We start from the raw sequence: 18010 nt of genomic DNA, 5'->3' as shown, positions 1-18010 counted from the left end.
CTCTCAGAAGATAAACACTAAATCATCTCATAGATCCAGTAACCAACAACTGTATATACTCACAATAATGTTTTTTTAGTAGTTCTGACAGCAAAATAATGATGTCTTTCAACTGTCTTGTGACATTTGGTGAATCATTATGGACTGGAATGATTGCTGTTGTGAGTCAGGTGTGTAAAGGATGATTTATAATCATTATATTCTGTTTTGTTGACAATAAATTCTACTGTTAGTTTGCAGAATTTAATTTATTGCAGAAAAAGATTAACATGAATAAACCATGTTTTATATCAGTGCCAAAAAAAGGGAAGGTTGATTCTCTTAAATATTTCAGTAATGTACTGCAGAATTACAGACACTTAAAACACACTATGCACAGTCTTCATACTCACACTAAATACACAGCCACTTGTAGGCTTGCACACACACACACGCACACACACACTCACTCACACACATGCACACACAGCACAAAGACTTCTTTCTGGTGAGTGGTGTTATTCTGGTTCCAGACTTCATGCAGGTACATTGAGTCCAGTCCAGAACAGCAGGGTCGCTTTCAGCAGCACATATTCACACTTTCTGTGGATTGCATTGCCATGGTAACGGTGCCAAGGCAGGCAAAACTCTTTTGCTTTTTTCATACGTATAATTCAAAAGGCCCATTTGAAATTAGCAGAAATGGTGTTTGGGTGCTTTGATTTATTCCATCTTTAATTTTCCTGAAGTATGTGTACTTAAGTTTTACGCCTCTCGCTCCAGCAAAGCCAGATGTTTTGGTCTGTAGTGGGGCTCATAGTCCAGTTTTTCTGCGTGTGTGTGTGTACAGCTAACATGTTGGACGCCATGCTGCTGAGGAACGGACGGAAGGGCGGATCGGAGCGAAGGGCGGAGGAGAGCAGCAGCACGGCCACAGTTTCAGCTCAGAACATGCTTTGGTGTCACTGCTACCACCACTGCCCCGAAGACTCCGTCAACAATACCTGCATGTATGTTGAAGTGCACACAGAACAATATCCACACACAGATTCACACACACAGATTCACACACACACACACACACACACACACACACACACACACACACACACACACACACACACACACACACAGACTGTATAAATAATTCAACACAAGTAATTACATGATCTCTAATTACCTGATTTGTGTATATATGATACACAAACTTTATTTCAGCTATATTCTTTAGTGAGATTTCCCAAACCTCTTGACACACAGCTTACTTTCCACAGAGAGATTAATACTCAAGCAAATGTAGGTACTTAATAAAGATATGAATATTATATTATTACATTAATGTTTAAGAGTCATTATTACAAGGATCTGTGTTCTAAGGCTTCAGCTAATTACTTTTTTGACTTGACTCCAGATTTAATAAGCAAATGTTCAAGACTGATGAAGATGAATATATTCAAAAATTGTGTTGATCAGCTCATCGATTAATTGCAACTAGATCCTGAAGCAGTTTGGATCCAGTTCCAGGTTATACCTTAATTCATTAAAGCGGAACTAAAGGGGGGAGCTGCATGAAATATGATGGACTGTGGAGTTGGATGGGGTTGAAGACTGCAAGAAAATGAAATATGATCTGGATCTGCAAAGTTAGAAAGAGGGTAGCAACTTGAGGCTACATTAGCCGCTACTAGCATAGCATACCTGTGCATTCAGATGAATCAAGTCGATTTGCATTTTGAGAGATCGAGGCTCAGGAAGTACGTTCTATCTGAAAATAGTGTGCATCATTTTTACTACAGTTTGAATGACATGTTTCAGAAGTGTAACCCAGTCACCACCTTGTGTGTATATAAACAACATAAACAACAAAGATCAGCAATGACGATAATAATGATGAATAATGATATTTAAACCAATTTCAACAGATTACATTCATTCTTCAAAAACAACACAAAGAATGTCCCTCTCAGCTGCCATACTGTCACACGTACACAGTACCATGGACTTACACTGGCCTTTGGATTGTAAGATTAGCCTGTAAACAAGAGGAGCTGCAGTTTGTCTGGATAAATAGCACTGAAACATTTCTCATGTCTATTTCAGTAAGTCCTTTTTTTAGTCAAAGGTTCAAGATGTACATGGAGTAAGTTAGAAAAACAAAACTTTTTCCTTACTTCATGTAGCTCATAAATCCTTGAATCTGACATGATCCACTGAAATCGGTTGAGAAATGACAGTTCTTTATATCCAGCTCTCTGTTTGTATTTGTTCACATTACGTTTCAATAAATGTTTACTGTGTTTTTTGGGACTGAACACATTCCAGGTTTTGAAAAATAAGAAGAATTCTTGTAATTTTGTCCAAAGACAGTAGCTCTGGCTCTGCTGCATTGATTTTTAAACCTTTAAAAAAAATGTTCATTGTGAGTCCACCAATGTTTGAGTTTCAGTTCTTGAATATTTATAGTATTCAGACTTTTATGATAATAGTTGAAAGATAAATAGTTTTTAAATTTTTTTTAAAATGATTTTATCTCAATAGGCAGTTTCAATATTTGATTTAGATTCATTAAAATGAAACTTAACCCCAACACCTATGATGATGATGAGGACATTAATAGAAAGGACACACAGGCGACGTGTACTCATATAATGCTGCGTGTGCATTTTTCTAGGACCGACGGTTACTGCTTCACCATGGTGGAGGAGGAGGAGGGGGGTCTGGCAGTGCTCACCGCAGGTTGTTTGGGTCTCGCTGGCTCCGAGTTCCAGTGCAGAGTAAGTCAGCTGTGTGTGTGTATATCTGCCTGGATGAATGTGTGCACTTGCCTGTGTATGTGTGTCCTCCTTCACGAGCCGTTGTTAAGTCTTTACGAGCTTTCCTTGACTCACTGCAGCTCTTTATGAGACCTATTTAAATCAGACTTGTCCAGCTCCACTATCTTTACACTCGGTGGAAAAAAACTTTTAGTTTACTGTAAAATATTCTCATTAGAAATAAGTGTGGCTGTAAATACTCGTTACTCTTGTGTCTTCATTAGTGTTAATGCAGGAATATATGTGACTTGTGACTGTTAGGACACGTGGAATTCACGTTTGAGGAGAGCTCTGGAGTGTTGCACAGATCAGGACTACTGCAACAGAGACTTGCATCCGACTCTTCCTCCACTCGTGACGTCAGGTGAGACACACTCACACACACACACTAGTTCACACAGGTTTTCACACACTGAAATCCTGCCCCACTTTAAAGTGCAAGTGGCTTCTAGCGCGGGCTCATTCAGGCCACGCCGGGTGGTGATGGGTAGTGACAGTTTAAACTGTTACAAACCACAGTGTGGTGCTGGAGTGAAGTGGCACATGCTGCTCCAGGTGGGGGGAGGAGGAGGAGGAGGAGGAGGAGGAGGAGGAGAGGGGAAACAGAGGGGAGAGGCAGGTGAAACAGAGCCTGCAGCCTCGGCTTGTTCTCTCACCCTCTAATGAAAAGGACAGCCTCTCCCCAGGGCCTGCTTGAGTTTCTTGCCTCGGGACGGATGCGAGATATCTGTCCATCTGTTACTCCGCAACACACCAACACACACACACACACACACACATACTCTTTCTCTCTCTCGCTCCCTGTTTGTCACACAAACTCACACTTTCACACAGGCTCACAATCTTCATTGTGACCTTCAAACAAACTGATTTGTCAGCTCACTTGGAGCAAAATAAAGGATAATTCCATTTTTTCTGTCTTGTTTTCTTTGGCGTTGGCTGTCATTTCTGTCAGCTGTGATAACAGTGTACTCACCAAACCAATCACTGAGATCTGAGAACGTGGCAGCATTGTTACAGTAAAGTCAGACAGGACAAGAAAAAAAATCTGTGGTGATCAGATGGGTTGTAAACAAGCCATCAGTTTAGCCAGAATATTAGGGCCATAGTCAACCAACAAAAATCTTTGTCGACTAAAATTCTACCTACTCTTCAACCAATCGATAGGTTGATGGGGGAAAAATGTGTAAAAATCTGTAAAACTGACACTAAATGAGTGCTAAATATGGATGAACAACTTTCAAAAAATATCTAATTTTGACTCATATTGCAATTGTAGTATTATTTATGATATTACAAGGGTTGATGATGTATATATTATTATTCTCATTTTCATTTAAAAACATATTATTGCAGGGATCTGTACTAAAAAAAGATGTTTTCTTAAGTCTGTAGAATATGATGTGTAGGCCATGACATCTCTGCAGCACAATATTTAATTTAAAATGGTATTCTGGCACACATTTTGCCTTTAAAGTCAATGTAAAAGAAGAAAAGGGGAGTTTTTCTTCTAAACAAATTTCACATGTTAGAACATAGTTGCTGAAAACATATGAAAAGACTGAGTACTACGTGCTACTGAATTATTGACTTAGACCATTAAACTGAGGATTTATTTGTTTAGTTTTTTTTTTGGGTGGACCTGAAACATGACTCATCGCCTCCTCCTCCCCTCCTCCTCCCTAATGGTCAGTTATGAACATACCTTAGGCGACTCTCTCAGTCCAAATCAGCCCAGCAGATCACTTCAACTCACTTGAGTTCCAACAAGCCCAGGGCAAGGATTTGTTCTGCTGTCTGTTACTCTAAAAGAAAATACATGCAAGTCTGCATATGTCATTACCGCCCACAAAGATAATGGATTAAGAAGTGATTCTTCCTCAACAGAGTAACACCCGTGAAACTGAAAGTGAATGCAGCTGAAATGTTGATGATAATCCCTCATTGCACAGGGACAATGTACACAACTAAGAGTTACTATGTTATAGTTGTTTATAACAGAGTTTTGGTAATAATTTGACTGTTCCTCTTTGGTTTCTCTTCTCCAGAGTGACGATTTAACTCTATGAACTCGCAGGGAGTTCATAGGACATTTTGCTATTCATGCAGTTTTTCTTTGTCCACTGCTCCTTCTCACTGTGTGTGTGTGTGCGGTTCTTCACACACCACGGAGCATCCGTTGTGTTAATGTGTGTGTGTCTGATTGGCAGGAGCGCAGCAGAAAGGCTAGAGCCCCAGAGCTGCTTCAGGCCTCTGGGGCTTCTGTAGCGATGTCAGAGTGACAGCTGATCTGTGGGATTCAGGAAGGGGATGCGATCGATCACACGCTGTGAGACGGGGGTGCAAGGAAGGGTTAGAGGGAGGAAGGGGAAGAGGAGCTTGTCCCTGCCAATGAAAATCAGAGAGATGTTGGAGGAGATAACGATGAACAAATGACTGTCACCACTCGTTCATCAGCTCTAATTTTACATTTTCTATCTCACTGAGGACATGATTATTCACATGTAGGGGTGGTAAAATAATAAAAATTACATTAAAATGCTTCTAATAATATGAAATACATCTTTATTTTTTTAGATTATGTTGACAGCAGCATCCAGTACATGGCTCTCTTCATTTCAATCACAGTCTGCAGTATCATCCTTGGTCTCATCCTCGTCTTCTGCTACTTCAGGTAAGAATCCTGAAGATGACTCATGCATGTATCACACTTCCCGGTGAGCAGTTAACAAATACTGCGTTACCTCTCTGTGGCAGATATAAGCGTCAGGAGTCACGACCTCGTTACAGTATCGATCTGGAGCAGGAGGAGACCTACATCCCCCCTGGGGAATCCCTGAAGGACCTGATAGAGCACTCCCGCAGCATCGGGTCAGGCTCTGGGTCAGGACTCCCTCTGCTGGTGAGAAAACATCAGTGCACATCTGCCTCAACATCTAGGCTTACAGTGATTCTTACATGCTCCAGTTGTAAAAATGTGTAGCCTCTACCATGAATTAAAAAGTTTTTTTCTCATCATGTGAAATGTGCATCATAGTCTACATTTATAGTGCCAGCACCTTTTCCTCTAAATTCTTCTGGTGACTATTCTTGAGCCTCCCTAAGATAGCTATGGATGCCAAATCCAAAAAAAGATAAGTCTCAGAGGCAAAAAGAGAATTTAAAGATTGCGACTCCAGGGAGATTTATTTTTATATATTTTTTTTGGCCCCAAATGGCTCTTTTGAGGATAAAGATTGTAGACCTCTGGGTTATGTTTGCATTTTCCCATGCAAAGTTACTGTGAGTAGTATGGTGGCCTGTTAAAATAAAGCAGGAGGAAATTTTTATTTAGATAATTTTATTTTTGATGTTACATTTTCTCCAAAGGGGTCACCAAAATCAACTAAATGTGAATGGTCCTTGTAGTAGCTTTAAATAAACTCTGTATTACATTTTTAATCACCATCTGTCCAGAATAATTTTGTAAATTTTGTACATTTTTTGTGAGGCAATAACAAAATACGATTGCCTTGAAATACTAATAATACTAAATTATCCTCCAACTCTATTTTTGCAGATTAAGATAGATAGATAACAAATACCAACAGGGAAAAAAAGTTTATGACAAGATAATAAGTGATTGTGAAGATGTAAAACAGTTTTAACAAGTGGTTTTAAAAGGGAAATAGCATAATAAAATAAACACACTTTTTACAATTACCTGTTTCCAGGTGCAGCGCACAATCGCCAAGCAGATTCAGATGGTGAAGCAGATTGGAAAAGGTCGATACGGAGAAGTCTGGATGGGCAAGTGGAGAGGAGAGAGAGTGGCTGTTAAAGTTTTCTTCACCACGGAGGAGGAGAGCTGGTTCAGAGAGACTGAGATATATCAGACCTTCTTGATGAGACATGACAATATACTGGGTAAAGTCATATAAATGAAGTAGGGAAAATAACAAATGACTCACTTAAGTGTTTGTTTGTCTGACAAATGACTTAAATCGTTTGTGTTATTTTCTATGTGCATATACTTTTTTTTTCATAACTGTCATCTCTTCTTTCCAATTTCCAGGATTCATAGCAGCAGATATTAAAGGAACCGGCTCTTGGACTCAGCTCTACCTGATCACAGACTACCACGAGAATGGATCGTTATACGACTACCTCAAATCCAACACCTTAGATGTGAAGGCTCTGCTGAAACTGGCCTATTCCTCCATATCGGGCCTGTGTCACCTGCACACTGAGATCTACGGCACACAGGGCAAACCAGCCATCGCACACAGAGACCTGAAGAGCAAAAACATCCTGGTAAAAAAGAACGGATCCTGCTGTATAGCAGATCTTGGACTGGCGGTCAAGTTTAACAGGTACAACATACATTTTAGATACTCATTTTAATACAGTTTACAAGTATCTGGGACATTTCCTAAAATATCTTCTCTGTTTCTCCTTCCTGTGTCAGTGACACTAACGAGGTGGATATCCCTCCCAACCTACGAGTTGGAACGAAGCGCTACATGCCGCCTGAAGTGTTGGATGAAACCCTGAACAGGACCTACTTTCAGTCTTTTATAATGGCCGACATGTATAGTTTTGGTCTCATTGTTTGGGAGATGGCACGACGATGCATCTCTGGAGGTCAGAAAACAACTTTTTGTAAATTTAAACATGATCAATACATGTGTAGGTGTTTTCTGAATTATAACACTGATTCCCACGTCCATGTGTTTCTTCTGAAGGCATTGTGGAGGAGTATCAGCTGCCCTATTACGACCTTGTGCCCACTGATCCGTCCTATGAGGACATGAGAGAAGTTGTCTGCATTAAGAAACAAAGACCTTCATTTGCTAATCGCTGGAGCAGTGATGAGGTACTCTGCATGTTTTTGATACCACTTTCTAACAATGCATAGCTCTAAAAGGCTTAATATGTTCTAAATTACTTTATTAATGGTTAATAAATAATGTGTTCATGTTTTATAGAGCAGTAATAGGTCATTATAAAGAACATCTGGGGTTTTTTAGGTTGGGAAAAAGTCTACGTTCAGTCTAAGTTCAGTTATCCAGTCAGTACTCATGACCAACATCCGCTGGCGCTACACAGTGGCTGCCTGCAGGTCCTTACTCTGGGATGGGTTAAATACAGAGACTGAATCTCACTGTCTCTATGACAGTAAGAGACACTCTGAGGGGACACACTACTTTCTACTTTCTTTCTGCGGTAGAATCTACCAGAACCACTTTAAAATCTACCTGAACTATTTTTATTTTAGGAAGAAAATATCTCCCACATGTCACTGCACCCAACAAGGTCTGTGAATTGTCTGCAACATTTAGAACAAAATACAAATATACAAAACAAATGAGAGAAATGCTTAGAGTAGCACAGGCAACAAAAGAGACTACTTCCAGGGGATACTAGAAAGTTATGCCGAACACGGGTGGGACAAGCTTGTTGTTGTCCCACAAAAAAAAAGCAAAAAAAAAAAAAACTTAGCTTATTTCCCAGCACAACATATGGCAAACCAACTTCTGTTGTGCTACTTGCACCATTTCTATATTTAGTCGTGTTTACATGATGATAAGTGGTTAATAAATTAATTTCAGTGGTTGAATGCCGTTGGACGGGGTTTCTGTTTAATTAAAGAGTTTGATAAAAAAGACAGGTTATACTGCAGGATACACATCTTCCAGTGGGATTTTTCACAACCTGCAAACCCCAGAGTTGTTCTTAAAAATGTCCTTAAACTAATTATTAATCATTAATAAATTTATCACAACTTGCAAAGTATAATTGTATTCTTATGTCCATGTGTGTCTTCAGTGTCTACGGCAGATAGGAAAGCTGATGTCAGAGTGCTGGGCTCACAACCCAGCCTCTCGCCTCACAGCCCTGAGGGTGAAGAAGACCCTGGCGAAGATGTTAGAGTCCCAAGACATCAAACTGTGACAGAGAGTGAAGAGGGACGCTCTCATCAGCAGAGACTTGTCACTGCCACTGGCACGGAGCCACTTACACTGGCCAATAGAAGAAAGGGAAAAAAAAGAGACTGTGAACGATAGGACAAAGGAAACTGACAGGGAGGATGAGTGATGGAGATAATGGTCGACTGGAAGCCAGAAAAATGAGAGGCGAAAAGATTTATTATGTCAGGGGAGATTGTCTGAGCCACCTCTGCCTCAGAACAAGCGTTCAGGTTGTGCTTTCTGTGAAAGCTGAGCGGTTTGTTGGGTCCAGACTGTCCAGGTGGGCAGGCGGACGGGGACCCTTGTTACAGGAGAGGAGAACTAAAACCTCTCTGATGAGTTGTAAACAGAAGAAGCTCCTGCTCACCCGTTTTTTTAAAGCCATACAGCAGTATTCTGTTTGCAGTCTTTTGTACTGTCACAGCTGCATTCATGTTCCTTTATTTTGACTCAGTCACTGTCAGCTCCAACCACAGTGACTGTCATCCATCCAAAGAAATGTCTAATTGGTAACACTTTATCACCATCATTAATATATGATAAATTGCTAATTACTTAAACTTTAGTTAAGGTAACTAATGCTATATTGTATGTTATTTTATCATTAGTTTGTGCAATATAAAATAATTTGTTTCTAAACTAAATATTGTATCATAGCTGATATGAGAGGATAACAATTACGTTCTGATTACATTAGTAAAGATTACAAATGACAGCATTGCTAATAATCAGTAAAATTATTAATTATTGTTTACTTGTTTCTCAACTATAAAATAACTATTAACTAAAATTTAACTAACAACCAATTTACCATTTATTAATGATGGTTATTACAAACCCCAGTTCTAAAAAAGTTGGGATACTGTATGACACATAAATACTTTTTGACTCATATTCAACTGAATACAGTACAAAGACAAACTAACTAAGTAACTATTGTTTTTTGTAAATATACACTGATTTTGAATTTGATGCCTGCAACACATTGCAAAAGGCAAAAAACTTCAGGCGCCCAACAGTCCGGTGTCTCATTTGTCGTATTTTGTGCTTCATATGCACCACAGATTTTGAACAGGGAACAGGTGTGGACTGCAGGCGGGACACTCTTTTACTTCTGAACCGTGCTGTTGTAATACATGCAAAATGTGTCTTGACATTGTTTTGTTGAAATAAGCAGGTACATGCTGGATGGTAGCGTATGTTGCTCCAAAAACCTGTATGTACCTTTCGCCATTAATGGAGCCTTTACAGACTTTCAAGTTATGATGTATGGGAGTGTTAACACACCCCCATACCATCGCAGATGTTTCTGAACTGCGCTGGTAAAAATCTGGATGATCCTTTTCCTTCCTAGCCCAGATGACACGATGTCCGTGATTTCTGAAAATCTGAAATGTGGACTCGTCAGGCCGCAGCACACCTTTCCACTTTCCATCAGTCCATCTCAGCTGAGCTCCGGCCCAAAGAAGCTGGTTGTGTTACGGATGTTGTTGATATATGGCTTTATATAGACTATCACCTGTCACCAGTTAACCTGTGTACCTGTATTTCCATTTGGTTGTTGCACCTGTCCCAAGTTTTTTTTTTTTCACTGTGTTGCAGGCATCAAATTCAAATTCAGGGTGAATATTTACAAAAAACAAAGTTTATCAATTTGAATGTTAAATGTCTGTACTATACTGTAGTCACTTGAATAAAAGTGAAAAGGGATTTGCAAATCATTTAATTCTTTTTATTTTACACAACATCCATGTTTTTTTTTTGTTTTTAGAAGTGGGGTTTGTATAAAGTGTTAATGTCTAATTCATGCTCAGTGACCTCATTGTCAGTGACTATTATTATTACTATTATTATTATTATTGTTATTGTTATTATTATTGCAGAACAAAGAAAAGTAAGACTAAATTAATTTAAAAACTGTCCAGCAGAAAAAGATAAGCAGATAAAGACTTTTTTTTTTATATATAGTATTACTGTGTTCATTTTATTTCAATAATAAAAGATGACTTCTGTGTAAAACCCTTACGTCACTGATGAATTTGTGAATTCTGGTCATCCTTCAGGCCTTTCCGAGCTGAGATTAAGGCCTCATTATCTCTTCTTTCCACTCTATTCATGTGTACATAGCTGAGCTGAAATCTTATAATTATTGTCTTGCTGGATGTTGAAATGTGTTTTTGCTGATTTATCTGTGTACAGAATACATCCTGTCCACTCTACCACTATGGCATGTGCCTTATTTAATCTGTACATATGTGATTAAGAGTGTACGAGTGGATCTGGATAACATTCCCCAATTAAAACTATTTGTCTTGAAGGCTATGTCTATTTATGTCAAACACTGCTGTAAGAGTTATGTTATTAACTCCACTGTTCAAACAAATAAGATCCTTGTTCTCCGTGTTCAATGTTGCATATAAATATAATTTATTATTAGTCTTAAAAATTCTTTCTTACACTTTGTACAATAACTTGACAGATGAAATGCAAGCAGTTGCGAAGAGGAACATCATGAGTGCCAGAAACAGACAGGCTACATTCTCACTATACACAATAATAATCATGAAGCTGAAGAACAACTAGGGAATGCAAAGGCTAGCCCACTGAGAATGTAAAGATTGTTTCAGAAAGATGCAAAGTTTGCATAGACGGCTTTACAAAAAAAACTGGGACAACTGCCATAAAAAAAAAAAAAAAAAAAAAAAAAAAAAATCAAGAACCAACCAAGAACACTTGAACAGTCACAAGTGCTGCTGCATCAAAGGAATGTTGCATTTACAACTATCACAATTTTTTATGCACAGAGTCGGTGTCATCATAACATTGATGGCTTCTGTAATAAATGTACAAACACAGAAGTCTGAGTTAAAATCTCCCAAAATCTCCTCCAGAATCACATGATGAATGTCACTCAGCTCTGAGCAGAAGAAATGAAATGATTCTTTTTGAAATGACACTTGATATTTAGATGATCGCCTTCTCCTGTATTAAATTTAACCTCATACACTGTATGTCAATTATTTGGTAAAAAGCAGTTTTATTCAGTTGCATTGGTGATACAAAAATATACCTCTTTGATTCCCTTTTCTATCTACCTTTCTTCTCTGCCTGGTCTCTTTAACATGGGTGATATCATCTTTAACAACATACAAATCATCAGCATCCATCATGAACTTTATTCAGTTTTGGCAAATAGTCTTATTCACCCTTCTGTATAAAGGGACAGCTCACCCCAAAGTTAAAAAAAAAAACACGTTTGCCCTCTGATTTGTAGTGCTATTTATCCATCTAGACTGTTTGGTGTTGAGCTGCAGAGTTTTGGTGATATCAGCCATACATATGTCTGCCTTCTCTCAAATACAATTGAAAAGTACGCTTTATTTGAAGGGTTGTGCATAGGACTGTCATTACAGTGTCATAGTCATGTCATGTACATGAAGGAGCCTTTAATGCAAAGTTGATGTTGTTTAAGATGTTTTTGTTATAACAACTTAATATTAATCAAGTGCAGTACTCTGTACTGTAAACTGACATTATAACACTTAATGACAGGTTATGTTATTTTGGTTATTATCAAGAAGTCGTTACAAAGACATTTCACACTATGTCAATTTTCTATTAGGAATGACATAAGTGACAGAATGACACTGAATGACATCACTGACAGAAGGATCCTTCATGTTCATGACAGGCGTCATGACATGGTTATGAAAGTGTAATGGCTTATGCACACCCCTTCAAATAAAGTGTGACCAGTGGAACTAGTTGGCTCTCAGCTTGTGGTGCTCAAAGTGCCAAAATATATTTTAAAATCTCAAAACCAATGTCTCTTTTCCAAATCATGACCTGGCTACTCAAGATAATCCATACACCTTTTGAACATTTTCATGTAGGGACTATTTTTTTCTACAGTAGAAAGACAGTGGTCATTCTTCTTCTTCTTTTTTTTTTTTTTTTTAATTTTGGAGTGAACTTTCCCTTTAAGGGGTAATAGACTTAGCCAAATGATCTTGTAAAAAACATGCAAAATAAAAGAAAGTAAAAAAAAAAAAACATAACCAATGCAACTTATCAAAAAATGTTTTAAAGACTTAAAGAATCATGTAAAACAAGCTCACATAATTGAAAACCAATAGTCATACAAAACATGAATAAAAAAGTATTATTAATAGTAGTTACGACAGCAACACTAAAACTGTAAAATGATTACATCATCGATTTCCTTCTGTACATGTAAATGCGGCTGACAGGATGAGTCATTACTGCAAGTGTCCACCGGGGGGTGCTATGATACAGTCAAACAATGAAAAAAGAAACAAAACATGAGAGGACACTGCAAAGGATTCCATAACAGGCAGCATAAAATACAAACAAAAAAAGATATGTATAAATAGGCATATTATTAAATACTATGTTATCACAGAACACATACTCATCCATGGAGTTGCTATGGAGACTGATTTTGGAGCGCGAGAGATGCTTCCTCTGTTCTGAGACTTGCTCCTTTTGATCCTTTTGACCTCTGAAAGTGTCTCATGACTCACACTGTTATGTCTATGGAAAGGGCATCATCCTCATATCCGCACAGTCCGTCCAAATAACCGGACAGCTGTTTCCAAGGAAACTAGAGACAAAAATATCAAGTCGTTGTACCAGAGAGAGGGACAGAGAGAAGGAGAGGAACAGCCAGGGAGAAATGACTGGCAGAGATTCTTGTTTACCCTCCAAGTTTTTACACCCTTTGTTGCCAATGTTTAACTGGGTCATGGCTGAGTAGATCTTCTATAGTCTTTTCTTCTGAGTGTGCACACACACACACACACTGTTTGTCATCGTGATGCCAAATGACTCTCCTGCTTTTGGGGCATCCCCCTCTCTTATTTTCTTTTTTTTTTTTACGTCTTCTTCCTCCCTGGAATGTCACACTCCCGGGTGCGCAGGTGTCAGTGTTCAGTCACTGCAGGAACAAGGCTGTCATGGCGTCCCATCTCCTCCAGTACCTGGGCCAGGCGACTGAGGTTGCCATCAGGAAAATGCTGGGCCTCCCATAAGTCCAGGATCACTCCCGTGGGACTGGATTTGGTAGCAAAGTAGTTAAGATACCTGAGTGAAAGATTGTGACAAAACAGAGAGGAATGGTTAAGAAACGGAGATGAACGGTTAACTTGAATTAGAAGTCAGGACTTGGCTGGTGTGCTGACATGGTTTGAAAAATGATTTTAATTTTTAGCTTTATCATTGGTAGGGCAGACTTGGGATGGTTGCAACAGGGAATGGTTGCAAGAAGCCTTATTCTTCCCATCAGAAACATGTTAGAGTGATGATACCCATCTGCATATCCTGAGTTGAAAACTTGAACTTGAAAAATCCAAAAAGGTACGATGATAATACCACAATAAAAAGTCTATGATAAAATACTTTTTTTTTTTTCATGAGTTGTATTTTTGTCATACCATCCCAACCTTGTGTATGAATGCATCAAAACTTACCTAGTTTGGATTTGCAAAAAAACATCTGTAACATCCTATGCATTAACACACAAAATCATTTGAAACATTACTACATAAATACAAGTATATTACTATTGTAAACATAAATAATGCTATATCATTATTGTGAAACCGTGCATGTTTTAGAAACAATGCTTATCGAGACAAAAAGAAAAGGTTACTTCCCAAGAGTTGAGGACAGTTCAAAACAATTCAAATAAATACTGTGAACAATATATCATATATAATCATCTGTGAATGGTATGGATAATTAGCAGGCAGATCTAAGTTTAATATATAAAGATTTGGTTGGTCTAGTCCAAATAGTCTCTGAATAACTGAGTGAAATGAAAAGTGTGGCAACCGTCCCCAGTCTCTTTTTCAAAGTAGATTTTGTAAGGAGCCAGTTGGTTTAAAGCTAATTTTTATTTGGATTCCATGATTCTTGCTGCAAGAAAGTGCTAATTTTTGTAGTTTATAGTAAATTAACTTTTTGTGACAACCACAGCACAGAAAAACATATCTACTTTATTTAAAATGAAGTGGGGAAATATGCAAATGAGCAGCTGATTAGGCACCAGAGGCTCTTTTAAATAAGTAAGTTAAGAAAAGGTTAACTTCCAGAGCATTTTATTGGAAAGGATATTTTTAAAATCCCACTTCACATGCAGATGTTTCTTTTTTAATCGAGTTGTCACCCAGTTTTCGATATTCAAAATAAACACCCTTACATTCCTGGATTTTTATTTGAAATTAAAACTAATGAGCCCCACGTACACACTGTGTGTGTCATCACTGTGGGCTGTGAAGGAGAGGCTGGTTCAACTCTCTCCCCTGCACTCTCCTTCCTTCCTTCATGCCACACTCTGTCAGTGGTCTCGTCAATCTGCAGCTGCTGCCTGTGATAAGGCCGCCCCGCTGAGCTGGGACCTTATAAATGGACACACACGGTACCTCCATCACACACACACACTCGCAAACACCCGCATACGAGACTATCAAAGACACATGGGTGACGTTTTGAAAAGAGCAGCATCATGCTATCTTTGTCTCTCTCTGTGTCTGTCTCAGTTCAGTCTGGTTCAACTAATCTCAATTCAACAGATATTTATCAGAATGAGTCACATTCCCACAGAATAATCAAAATTAAATAAAAACAGAATTGTTATCTACAGTTTTATTCCCTATGTGATCTTGATATGGACTTCTAATGAAAAAAAAAAAGGAAGTGGAATCTAAAAGTGCGCATTAACAACTTTTCGAAGCAACAGGGCCACTTAAAAGAGGTCCACCTAGGAAAAATAAAATCAGTTGAAGTGTACACTATATTTCTAATAATTTCACTGCTTTACTTTGCTGTCAGACAACATTTTCTGATGGAAAACTGCTGTTAAATAAACAGAAAATTGCTCTCTCCGAACCAACAAAACTCCATAGGCAAAATCAGTCATTTTACCTTGCAGAAGACTGGAGTTGCTGGACTGGACTGCCTCAATCTGTTAGTTTGTTTGTCTTACTGTTTGACTTTGGAATTGCAAAAGGTTACTTCAGATTCACTGAAATCACACAATAAGACACAAAAAGCTAATAGATCAAGATAGTGGTTGATCAGCAACTCCTGTGTTCTGTGCGGTAAAATTATTGATTTTGCATATGGAGTTTGGTTGGTTTGAAGAGAGCAATATTTGATTTATATAATGGTGTCAGACAGAATGGTAAAGCCTATTAAAAAGCAGGTTATACATCATACAACCGTATATTGAATAATCCAAACTATCCCTTTAACAAAATGAGCAAAGCCTATTGGCAGCCTCTTCCTGTAGCCAGACTGGAACCACTATGGGCCTAAATCTGAGTCACTGTCTCAGTCCTTTTCCCTCCAGACAGTCCTGTGCCTCCACCCACCTGTCAAGGTTAAGTTTGTGGGCCAACATCCTCCAGTCATTCCCCCTGGTCTGCGGCGCGTCCAGACTGCCACACAACTTCTGTCGGATGGAGACGGGGATACGGAAGGCATTGGGCCCCACCAGTGTGGTGATGTTGCTGGCGGGGTCCAGCAGGGACGTGTCAATACTCTGGGAATCCTGCAGGCACAGACAGAGAGACACAGGCTGTAGCAGGATGCATGTACATAATTTAACACCATCTCACAAAACCAAACATAATGTTGCTCAAATGGATTTGTAGCAGAGAAAATTTCTGTCTCTGGGTTGTATAAGAAGTGGAAATTATTCATTTTATTGCCATGCGTTTATTGATGCATGCTGAGTGATTTTCAAATATATTGCATCTGGAGGATTAAGTGCCAGAGGTCTGGCTACAGAAACCAGACCGAGACCCAGAGACAAATGAGCCAAGGCCAGGCAGGGACACAGCTCTGCACTGCATGTACTGTAATTCATCTCATTACTGAGCACAAAGCCCGTGTACTCCTCCATCCCTCAAGCTCTATTCTCCTAGCCAGATGGCCTTTGTGAAGCAAGTACAGCACGACTACAGGGTGATTATTCCCTCTCTGCTCTGCATTGGCCTGTCATACACAGGACTGTATGAAGGCCGCCGGGTCGAGACTTCCTGTCTTGCACTCTGTCAGTCTCCATGAACGTTACAAAAAAGATGCAATTCATTCATCTGTGCCTGCAGACTTACAACGACACCACCGCAGATTATCTGCAGATTTTAAACATATAGAGATGCTCCCTGTGAAACTAAAAATGTAACCAAGGACCTTGCTAGTTATTTGTTTATATATTTGTTTGAGTATGAGTTGAAGTGGTAATTGTTGGGAGATGAATGATTAATGGTTAATGGTTCTGCAGTTCTGACTTTCCAACAAATGTTCAGAGTTTGTTTTGGACTGTTGGTGATGAAATAAAATGTCAAGTTTAAAGGTTATACTAAAACCTACTAAATATTTCTTTCAGTCCACCTCGAGGCAATTTTACACTGTTTTATTGTATTGTATGTCTACTTTTGCTCAAAAAACAATCTCTGTTGTCTTAAATGACTATTCTCTATCCCTTTCTCAGAAAATAAAGAAGAAAACATTCCTCTAAATTCTGCAGATTTTCATTCTGAATCACAGCTGAAAAAAAAAATCATCAGAATGTATTTTGGCCAGGAGTGCAAACTGGTGGAGAAAACAGATATAAAAGGGAGTTCAAAGGATCTTTTGATTTTTTAAACAATGTATCTGTAACAATTTCTCATTAAATACAGAAAAGCTAAATGCAAGGATATAGAAATAAAAAGAAAAGAAAAAAACAACAACAAACAAAATAGTAAGTACTAATACAAAACATACCATAATAGAAAGAGGGGGAGTGACATTACTGTTGTTTTTATACAGATAATGACTGAGGTATTTTCATAAGTACATGTGATATGAGTAGTATAAACAGAAAAGTATCTATGGATCCGACACTAAGTTCAGATAGTTAGAGGACGGGTTGGAACTCCAAGTCTTTAATATACGTGATGAAAGGCTGCCACTTTAGTAATGGTCCCATGTAGGGTATGTTTAATATTTTCTTATTTCAAGAAGTAAAGTACATTGGGTATCCACTGTGAGTGTGTTGGGGGAGAATCACTTCAGCAATATCAAGTGCCTTGCTAGGAGAGTTAAAAAGACATATATTCTCACTGGCGGAGCAACAGGTGAAGGCTCAGCACATTCATATCAGCCTTGTTTAGTCTGGTTGAACTGAAACCTGGAGAGTTTACAAATTGTTTGTTTTTACTTGCTGAATATATGACCAATGATTGAGCAACATTCCCA

At 38.6% G+C, this 18010-nt stretch overlaps 2 protein-coding genes across 3 annotated transcripts in view; one reads left to right on the top strand and one right to left on the bottom strand.

Annotated features, from left to right (window-relative positions):
* The window catches only part of bmpr1bb (bone morphogenetic protein receptor, type IBb), a 71900-nt gene extending 62170 nt beyond the window's left edge, over positions 1 to 9730 (top strand). The window contains exons 5-14 of the mRNA XM_084745492.1: positions 830 to 989; positions 2651 to 2753; positions 3054 to 3156; positions 5370 to 5466; positions 5550 to 5694; positions 6506 to 6698; positions 6847 to 7144; positions 7240 to 7415; positions 7517 to 7647; positions 8601 to 9730. Coding sequence (XP_084601618.1) covers positions 830 to 989; positions 2651 to 2753; positions 3054 to 3156; positions 5370 to 5466; positions 5550 to 5694; positions 6506 to 6698; positions 6847 to 7144; positions 7240 to 7415; positions 7517 to 7647; positions 8601 to 8726 — 1532 coding nt within the window. The 3' untranslated portion in view covers positions 8727 to 9730. The remainder of the gene's footprint in view (positions 1 to 829; positions 990 to 2650; positions 2754 to 3053; positions 3157 to 5369; positions 5467 to 5549; positions 5695 to 6505; positions 6699 to 6846; positions 7145 to 7239; positions 7416 to 7516; positions 7648 to 8600) is intronic.
* A 2666-nt stretch (positions 9731 to 12396) lies between these two features.
* Positions 12397 to 18010, bottom strand: part of unc5cb (unc-5 netrin receptor Cb) — a 162657-nt gene continuing 157043 nt past the window's right edge. For both annotated transcript variants that reach the window (XM_084745674.1, XM_084745675.1), the window contains 2 exons: positions 16138 to 16316; positions 12397 to 13846 (listed from right to left, as the gene is read on the bottom strand). In XM_084745674.1, the coding sequence (XP_084601800.1) occupies positions 13687 to 13846; positions 16138 to 16316 (339 nt within the window). In that variant the 3' untranslated portion in view covers positions 12397 to 13686. The remainder of the gene's footprint in view (positions 13847 to 16137; positions 16317 to 18010) is intronic.

The sequence above is a fragment of the Lutjanus erythropterus genome, chromosome 20 (assembly GCF_056507025.1).
Source record: "Lutjanus erythropterus isolate fLutEry1 chromosome 20, fLutEry1.hap2, whole genome shotgun sequence".
NCBI lineage: Eukaryota > Metazoa > Chordata > Actinopteri > Lutjaniformes > Lutjanidae > Lutjanus > Lutjanus erythropterus.
The sequence above is the reverse complement of the archived record's forward strand: the minus strand, read 5'-3'. Positions and strand labels throughout refer to the sequence as shown.